At 31.4% G+C, this 9,972-nt stretch overlaps 1 protein-coding gene across 1 annotated transcript; it reads right to left on the bottom strand.

The window, feature by feature from the left end:
* Window positions 1–6,801: 6,801 nt before the first annotated feature.
* Window positions 6,802–9,164, bottom strand: LOC107991159 (uncharacterized). The gene is made up of 6 exons (XM_017045559.2): window positions 8,825–9,164; window positions 8,659–8,741; window positions 7,847–8,575; window positions 7,396–7,507; window positions 7,014–7,079; window positions 6,802–6,893 (listed from the first exon to the last, which is right to left on the bottom strand). The coding sequence occupies exons 1-6, from the start codon at window positions 9,162–9,164 to the stop codon at window positions 6,802–6,804; spliced, it is 1,422 nt and encodes a 473-aa protein (XP_016901048.2).
* Between the last annotated feature and the right edge of the window lie 808 nt (window positions 9,165–9,972).

Below are 9,972 nucleotides of genomic sequence, written 5' to 3'. Positions count from 1 at the left end.
GTAGCAGCAATAACTAAACAAAGAGAAGATGAGATTATTGAAACAATTTGTGATGGAAGAAAAATTGATATTATGGAATGTAGATGGTGATGTTGTGAATGGTAAAGTCCACGGGTTGAATGAGATTTAGAGGGAGAAGCATGCTAGGCTTGTGAGCCACCATCCACTTTATTTATTTTTCTTCTACCACACAACTTTCCCTTTCACTTTGTTTATTGCCAAACCTTCATTTTCTATATTCTTTTCAGTTTTTTTTTTTTTTTTCCTTTTTAACATAAATCCGTGAGTATTACCATTGGAAGCTTCCACTTAAATGTGTTAAATTATCTCGAAGAAAGTTTAGTACTACAGTAATTAAAAACATATTGCTTTCTTTTATTACCCCATTAAATGCTTCAGTCTTTTTAATTTTTTAGTTTCATATATATTTTAACTTTTTCTTTTCTTTTCTTTTGGGCAAACATTGCCTTTGCTATTCACAATGGTACGGCACATTTTTCCATTCCAACCGAGTAACCTTTTAAAATACATATATATATATATATCAAATCAATTTCTTACGATCAATTTGCAATTTTCTTAATTAAAATATTTTAGTTTATTTCCTTAGATCTTCCAATTTCTTTGAAAAATATGTATAAGAAAAAATTAGTTTCCAAACAAACTAAATAGTTGAAAGACTTAAACGTCTCAACATACATTTTTTTTTTTGGTTATTATATTTCTAATTTTGTATTTGAAGCAAAATTCTAAAAATAAATAACAAATGAGTTTCAATTTTGTATTTAAAAAGCTATATTAAACATGTTCAAAATAATTTAGAGATGAATTGGTCACAATGTTTAAGTCTCTAATGTAAATAAAATTCAAATTTGTATTATAGATCAAAATTAATTAGATGCGAATTAATGGCCTAATATCTGTCTTTCATCTTTATGAAAATTTAGAGAGAGAGAGAGAGAGAGAGAGAATGTGGGACCAAGAGATGAGTTGAAAGATGGGCGGCACACGTGGCCAGCTACGTGGTAGTGGTGTGATGCAATCAAAGTGTTGGCATCTGCCAGTCGGCACAATGATTGGGATTATTCTTCTTTCATTATTTTTAATTTCCCCCCACATTAACAAATCTAATAATCTTTCTTCTTAGCTTTCATCAAAATTATTCTTTTTCATCTTTTTTTTTTTCTTTTTCTTAGTTTACAATGCCTACATGGCTGACGTACCCACCGTAACATCCTTGCTGTCCTTTCCCCATTGGCCTTACTTATTATACTTAATTCTATATTTTAAAACACCTTGTATTATTATTTGTATTATTCTTATTATTATTGGTGATATGATTTAGACATGGTAACTGATTTTATTATATAGTTTATAATAATTTACCCTGCACAGCTGGGGCGATGTTTTCATCAATCTCCCTCTCATCTTCGTATACTTTCTAAGACAACACAAAAGTCATTACTCTTCTTTTTAAAAACCCCTAAGATTTCAATTTAAATTATATATATTTTCTCCACGTAATTTACGTAATTTGTTGGTATTTTTATTTCTGTTGTTTTTTTTTAAGAACTTTGAATTATTTATGCGTCTAATAAGTGTTTGTGTTAAAACCAAAAAGGGTATTGTGTTGAGTTTGAATTCCCTTTTTATTTACTACTGTTTTTTTTTTTTTAAATTTGAGAATTTAGGCGTTAAACGTTTCTTCTTGAAAATTTGGAAAGGAAATAAATTAAATAATGCATGGTGAATTGGATGGAGGTGAAGAATGAAGTTGGGAAGGAGATTATGGAGCCAACTTACATTCCCATAATGAAAAATTCATTCACCCCAAGTTACTATCTTTAGTTCTTTATTCTTTTTACCACAAATAATTACTATGTTTGTTAACAAAAACTTAAGATTATAGATTCTCTAAATCTATTTCTAAAGATATATGATTTAAAATTTAAGACCTTTGTTGATTGATATAACATTCATATAGTAATTAGACAATATATGAAATGTTTGAAAGAAAAATAAAAAGGGTCCATGGGGTGGAGTGATATGAACAAATTCCAATCTTCTCATTGTAACACCAATCAATATACCTTGTACTGTTGTACACGTTTGATATTCAAACAAAGAAAGAAACTTAAATTATTGAGAATATTTATCAATTTTATAGAATCCCCCTCCAAAATAAAAAAAAATATTTATAATTATTCTAAACAATTTCACATGTTACACAGTGATTGGAAGCTAAGCATGGTCTAGACTCCATCTATTATTTATTCATAAAAGAATTACGGTTTTCTTCTCTAAAAAGAACTGTAAATAAAGAATATTTAGTCAGTTGCATTTTTAGTGAGAAAAAGAATGAATATATCCTAAAGGTTACACATGATCATACCTAACACCATACTTTTTTGAAATAGTTTGTTGTGTTCTTCTCCATATTATCGGGACTACGAGAGAAAGATATATTTGTACATTTATTGCAGTGAATATATATGAATAGATATTTCAAATATTTATGAGCAGATCACTAGGTAGAAGATGTATGTTTTGAGATATTGGAAGAGAATTGAACATATTATTGCTTTTTGAAGCACTTTTTTATCGAACAAAGATCATCAGTTTTGTGATGGAAAAAGACTTAAGAAGACGAAGGGATCTGCCGTTGCCCCAAAGGTTCAATTTCTTCTTAAAAGAAAATAAAAACCATACTCCATCCATTAATCTTGCATAATTGAACTGCATGTTTGTTTGTTTTGTTCCATAAAAATAACGTTTTAGGTTTGAGAAAAACTCGATTGTGTATATGTTAGGATACCCCTAATCAATTCTTAATAATATTATATATATTAACACTTTGAATCTAATATTGTGCTTGAAGATTTTGTGATGGTGTTTACATCATCATTGAAAAAAATCACCTAGTTAACTAAAAAATTCGAATCAGAATTGTGGATATAGATTAAATTTTGAGGGAGTTTGTTTGAATCTGCATGAAAAAAAGTAGAAATGAGCAAATGGTTGAAACAAATTGACGTAAAAATCAGTTAAAAAGATACAAAATATTTTCTAATTCAAATAAAGGTTTCCAGAAAAAAAATTCGCAAATATAAATATTTTATAAAATTTAATTTATAGAAAAGAAAAATTAAAAACAAAGATAAATATTATTAATATTTAGTAATATGAAATGAGGATATAAAAACAGCATAAAAATATCTGTTTTGGAAAATGAAAATCAGATAATTATAAAAATACAAAAGATCTGAATTTTTAAAATTAAAACTAAATCTAGTATTTGAAACTTAGAAACGTAAAGATTATAATTTGAAAAATTAGTAAAATATTTGAAACATTAGCAAAATATTTGAATAAAAAAATTTGTTTTCTATGAATGTAAATAGTTTTTTTCTATTTAAAAAAACCCTTTAAATTTACCCTTAATATATATCTAACAAAATTATATTTTAAAAACAATCACAAAATCTTGTACATAATTAAATCTTAAAAACAGTTTTCTTTTCCCATAATTTTCAGTCTTATAAAATAGGTCACAAATTATGTATATATTGAACTAAATTGATATAAGTCATCCAGAAATTAATTTCAGGTAGGAAAATAAAAACTTCTAAACTGTTTATTCTTGGAAGTAATTACTTTTAATTAATTTGCCTTTTGAGAATTAATAAGGTGTCTCCTCCTGCTCCTTTGATTTTGTCCTTAATTATTGTTCTTTACATCTACAAATTGTTGCAATCACAACTTATGTGTAGAAATGTTGTAGCTTCCATACTTCACTACAACACTCGCACATATTTATTTCACTGTTCTTTGAAGCTTCAAAAGGCTATAATATTTCTCCTCTTTGTAACTTCTCATTGATTTTGCATTTTGGAACATTTTGCTCACACTTCTGGTTTGTATCACTTCTAAATCCCAATCAACGCGATCTCTCTTGGTTCTTGAGCTATGACAAGGACTATAGAGAAGTGTCAATATAGTTAAGATATATACGGGTACGACTATTTAATCCGTTCCATCTTAGGATACACCTAATCATTACTCCTTCCATTCTCCATCTATTAATTTAATTTACCTCTGAGGTTAACTTCTTAAATTTTTCCAAATTTTCGTTCGTTGACTTTGCAACATTCATTTTCAAAGAGAATAAACTTTCTAAGAAAGATCTTGTTTGGGAGATCCTTTTTCACATACAATACCTGTTATCTGTCGTCATATTGGTTTAATTTTTTGAGCCTACATCATATATCCCATTCCAACATCAGTCATATTCAAGGTTCATGATCAAGAATATTTCAAAATTCAGTCTTAAAGTATGTTTGGTCCTCCTTACAACTTTCTCTCACTCTTTGATACATTGATAATTCACTCCTTTTCCTGCAATGATCGAAATTACAAAGTACCAACAGAAAGAAGTATAGTAAAATTCAAAACTAACTTTATAGTGAGGTTAATGGTAGTCCCCTTGTAAGGAACGATGAGTTTCACTTCTAGCTTTCTAACCGGATGGGTGAGTGTTCGATGTGCACTAGCCAGAGCAAGAGAGAGGAGATCGAGAGTGGAGGTTGAGAGAGTGAAGAGAGCAAGGGAGAGGATTGGATATCCCGATAGAAACCCAAGTTTGAGTGCTCCGGGTTTTTTGTATTGGTATAATTTCATCCAAATATGACATAGAAGAAAAAACAGACAAAAATCTTATAACTTAGAAAGCAATTCATATCCCTTTCCAATCCATATTTTGGGCCATCTTTAGGACTATCCATATTGACCAACTCCATATCTTTCTTTTATTCTTTGGAAAGAGAGTGTTACTCTACATAACAATCAAGTTGCGATTATATCGATGCTTTTTATAATTATAATAATAACTTTGGTAAGATAGTTACGAGATTAAACTCCTTCAAACATTTGGTGAGATGACCCTTCCTATGGGTCAGTATATAAGACAAGTGCATCCAAGTGGCTAATCACATCTCAATGTATTTTTTTAAAATAATAACCAATATAGTTTCAACTTCACAAATCACAGTTAATTGGTAAGACTACCATGTTTGTTGAGGTGTATACTACTCCAAGAAATGACAAAAATTTGATTCTTCTATTGTACATAGTTTATTGAGTCAAGGTGAACAGGAACAAAGTTGTAGGAGATTGAATAGGAGGTTAGGCATGTTGCAACTATGTTTGGTAGAGAGAACATACATAAGATTTAGGAACATATGTCATCGCATCTCTATGTCATCAATTCCCACTTGTTAAGAAAATAGACAGTTGTCCCACTTCATTTATTTAGATTGTTATTATTGAAAAGAAATTAGTTTTGGAAAGGTTCTGGTTAGTTTGGATTCAGCCAATTGTCTAGATAAGTTGTTCCTCGTTAGTTTGGATTCAACCAATTGTCTAGCTAAGTTGTTCCTCGTTAGTTTGGATTCAGCCAATTGTCTAGCTAAGCTGTATTTAAGGAACTCAAGGATACCTTGTAAAGATGCGGGATTTATCAAGAAAGAAATCAAATAAGTTCTGAGAAAAGATAGAAGTTTCATATGCTTTGATGACGATCAAATATTCAAAATCTATTGAAATCAGGAGATTACTCGGAGAAAGTTGCTAATCAGGAGATTACTCGGAGAAAGTTGCTAATCAGGAGATTACTTGGAGAAAGTTGCTGGAGTCTGAAACCATTGATTTAGAAGAGTATTTTCTCTCATGTTATGATTATTTTCTCTCATGTTATGATTAGTTATTTTCCGATGTATTGTATCAGTTTAAGTTTGACACTGGATGACATCCAGACGTAGATGTAAATATATATAGAGTTAGAACATCTGTTATTAACTCTTAGATCAACAATTTATACTCTCAAAAGGTCTTTTAAGGGAGGGTGAGTAAAATTTATCTTACAAAAATAATTTAATGATGTGTTAAATATGTTAATTTTTTCCCTACATTGATAGAAAGCCTCTCAAAATCACTTTCACTCACATCAATTGTTGGAAGAACAAGTAGGGTCATTGCATTTTTATGATTTTTTTTCTTCTTTCCTTTTCGTGGCTTTCTGATTTTCCCACCTTGATGTTGTGTCTTATTAAAGAGAACCAATGGATTTGATCATTTTTCCAATAAGACAAAAAGAAAAGAAAAAAAAGAGTAGAATGGTAAGATATTAATTATGGAGACATCATTTTTTTCATAAGAACCTCTAAGTTTTTTAGACCAATAATAAGCTGCCACATGTCTGTCTGTCTGTCTCTCTCTCTCTCTCTCTCTCTCTCTCTTGTTTGGGTGTCTTTCTCTTGGGAATAATCCTTGTAAATGCTAATGTCTAAATGAAAGGAATAGACCAAAAGAATCATGAGACCCTCCACACACACCAATGGGATACCCTACATGAATTGACCCTATATGCCACCGTCGGTGCCCTCCCAATTCGACATTGAAAGGTTGGTTGTAACTTAAGCTTAGGCCAAATTTCCGTCTATTTAAAATAAGAAAATCATAAATTATTGGAAATTCATCTTTACCCTTCCCCCAAAGAAAATCTATATTCTTTTGTTTCAATGGTTTTTGTAGTTTAAGAATACGACAATATATAAACTATGAGATTGATAGATCATAGAACCATAATTAATTAACTAATTAAAGAAATAACATGTCTTCAAAATAAGGAAGAAGATGGAGAAGTGACTAAAGACAATAATTATATACACAAACTTTGAATAGTCCCTAAAAGCTAAAGACTACACTACCGGCGCCTTCGAGCTTATGTCCCTTCCTCCTCAATGATTATGTAACTGACCCTTTAGGGCCGGGAAAACATTCATTTCCTTGTGAAATTTGATCGTTGTTCAGCCCGTTGAATATCTGGAGATCATTATCTGGATTCAAAATACGTATTAATTAGAGAAACAATTACAATCTAATGCATTTCCATTCAAACCAGAACTAATTGTAAATGTTGTTTTGAAGAACGACAGGAAATGAATTTCCATTCAAACCAGCAAGTGCATCCAAATTTCTCAACTCAACATTATTCTTAGCATGCACCTCATTATACCCCAATCCTAAGCATATGAATTACACATGATTAGGTACAAGGAGGAGCTACCAAATTGAAAAAAAAAAGATATTATTTTTCAAACAAGATATATAAAGGATGGGGGTATGTAGATCCACATGGATATCTCAACCATCTCAAGGAGGTTTAGCTCCCATGTCATGCTCCATACCAAAAAACGATTATAGTTAGAGAAAGACCTTCCAATTTAAAGTGATAGGAATTAAAGGAAATTCATGAATGATACATGATTTGTAAATTTTAATCAAACTTGAACTAGAGAGAACATAAATAATTAAACAGAACGTGAAGATGGTGGGTACCAAAAGTTTGTGGCACTACATTAGGATGATTGTAGCCATCAAAACATTGTTGGAATGTGAAATCATTCTCCATAGGATTAATGGATGGGTAGTACATTTGTTCAGAGTCCGTCTGCAAAAAAAGAAAGAAAAAAACATATCCAAACGTCTCAACTAAATTAACAAATTTATAACTCTCATCATGTCTCACATCCAAATAAACGAGATAGATGAGAACTCCAACTAAACTAACAAATTTATAACACTCTCATCAACCCCCGGATGACACAATCGAGCACCCACGTCGACACACTCGAATAGAAATTCATTGCCACAAAAAGGAGTTCAGCAAAAAGTTGAGAGGCTAGGAAGAAAGTCTCCCAATTTAATGAACGATATAGTAGCAATGCTATATAGTTACAAAAAAGAGAGTTTTTGGAAGACCAAAGATGTAAATTAACAATTTTATTACCTGAAAACCATTGATGGTATTAAGGTTGAGAGGATAGCGAAAATCCAAAGGCTCAGGATTGTCATAACAGTTTCCAAAAGCAAAGTTTGGGAGATCAGTATCAAGAAAGGGATCATTATTAGTATTATTCCAACCTCCAAAAGAGTTAAAATCCATGATCGGATGAAACCCAATACCATTACCGTCGTTCCCAGAGATTTGATTGGCTGAAATTGGAGGAGGGCATAGGTTGGTACTAACAGCAAGATCACTAATAGGTGCAGTTGATGATTGCCCTATTTGTAGTGCCCAATTAGGGTTTTCTTGGCTTTCACAAACATTATTGTTGAATGAATGTTGCTGCTGCTGGTAATCCACCTGATGGTTTATTGATCTTTTTAAGCAACCGTATAACTGCTCAAGCGCAATCTGCTCAAGCGCAAATTGCTCAAACTGCTCCCGCGAGAACCCACAACCTTGTGAATTCTGGACCCACGTCTTATCATCAAAGCTAGGGATTGCGGAATTGGGATGGCTATGGAGAAGAACTTGGGAAGAAATAGGGTTTGTGGAATTGGGATAGCTTTGGAGAATAAGCTGAGAATTAGGAAATGTGGAGTTGGAATTGGAAGTTTTAGGGTTAATTGATTGGGAATTAGATTCTTTGGGAATCTTGAGAGGCACTGATTTGGAAGAGGCCTTTGCTGAATTCTCCTCCTCGTCCTTCTTGTTGAGATTCTTTTTGTGCTTCTACATTTCCATCAACACCAAAATTTATTTTAGATCAAACATTGCAAAAAATCAACTTACATCACAATACTTAAAAGTCCTACCTGGAGGTGACTAGCAATATTTTCCCTAGTGACAAAGGGGTATTTTCCTGACATCTGCTCCAAGATTGTCCTAGGAAAAAGTTCTACGATACAATTACCAAAAGTTAGCTTTTTTTTTTTTTTCTTTCTAATAATGGATATGTATAGGAAGATGAACAGAGCTTACTTGTGGAAGGTGTACGATTAAAAATGTCAACAAAACACTGATGAAGTTCTGGAGTCCAAATGAGTCGTTGTTTCTTCTCTCCTTGAGGTTGATGGTAACCATTTTTCTTCTTTGAAGCTTTAGGCTTTGAAGAACTTTTTCTTCCAACCCGACGACGATCGAGGTTGATTCCGGACGAAGAGCAGCCAACAGAGTGTGAAGAGCAGCCAACATGGTATGGAACTAATTGCAAAGGTTGATGATCAGGAGATTGAACAAGATAATCACAAGAACCATTCACACCACTAAATCCAGTGTCTTCCATTTTTTCTTTTCCACGGTTGGATTTAGGAGTCGTCATCCCTTCAATAAGAAAAAGAAAAACCCAATCAACTTAATTTTCAATTAACAAAATCTTAGATTGAAGTCAACTTGTTGTTGACTGTTCGAAGTATAAATTGAATGAAGCTTCAAACGAGGAAGTAATTAAATAGAAAGCGATGGAATAATTAGAAAGAAGTGAAGTTGGAGAGTGTTAATAAATGACCTGAGAATGGCATGAAAGTTAAAATTAGAATAACCCTAACCCCTCTCAGTAGGGTTAAAATTATAAAGAGAAGAGAGAGAATATTTTTAAAAACTTACTTCTGTTGTGGAGTTTTGGTTACTGAAACAACTTTTGTTTGTTACACTGAGAGCCTTTTTCTTTTCAACGTTTTATCCTTAAACATCTCACTGCCTGCTTTGAATATAACTAGGAGTCCAACTAGATAAAATAATTAAATAAATAGGTTACAAATAAAATTAAATTAGGAAAATTACAAATAAGATTAAGAAGCCTCAATTACATTTTTATTTTATTTGTCAATAATTTTAGGGTGTTTTTACAAATTATTATTATTGGTTAAAAAATGACTTTGAGGTTTTTTTTTAATAAAAAATAGAATTAAAAAAAAAAAAAAAAAAAACAATGAGGTGGAGGAAGTTAGTTCTAAAATTAGGGTAGAGATGCCTAGGTGGAGGTTTTTTGTTAATTTGTAACCTAAACTTAGAAAGGGTTGGCGTTGAAGTTGACCCTTAATTTTCTATGTTTCGGTTACACCCCATGAAATTGGGAAGGAATAATTCGATAGAAAAAAAGGTTATCCAAATCAGTTGTTTTTATTTAA

Source organism: Cucumis melo, chromosome 1 (genome assembly GCF_025177605.1).
Source record: "Cucumis melo cultivar AY chromosome 1, USDA_Cmelo_AY_1.0, whole genome shotgun sequence".
Classification (NCBI taxonomy): domain Eukaryota; kingdom Viridiplantae; phylum Streptophyta; class Magnoliopsida; order Cucurbitales; family Cucurbitaceae; genus Cucumis; species Cucumis melo.
The sequence above is the reverse complement of the archived record's forward strand: the minus strand, read 5'-3'. Positions and strand labels throughout refer to the sequence as shown.

Excerpts from the sequence above, each read along its gene's own strand:
- LOC107991159 (XM_017045559.2), bottom strand. The coding sequence starts at position 9,164 with ATGACGACTCCTAAATCCAACCGTGGAAAAGAAAAAATGGAAGACACT. Across the intron at positions 8,742-8,824 it reads TAATCGTACACCTTCCACAA|AACTTTTTCCTAGGACAATC; the intron begins GTAAGCTCTGTT and ends ATTGTATCGTAG. Across the intron at positions 7,508-7,846 it reads ATACCATCAATGGTTTTCAG|ACGGACTCTGAACAAATGTA; the intron begins GTAATAAAATTG and ends CTTTTTTTGCAG.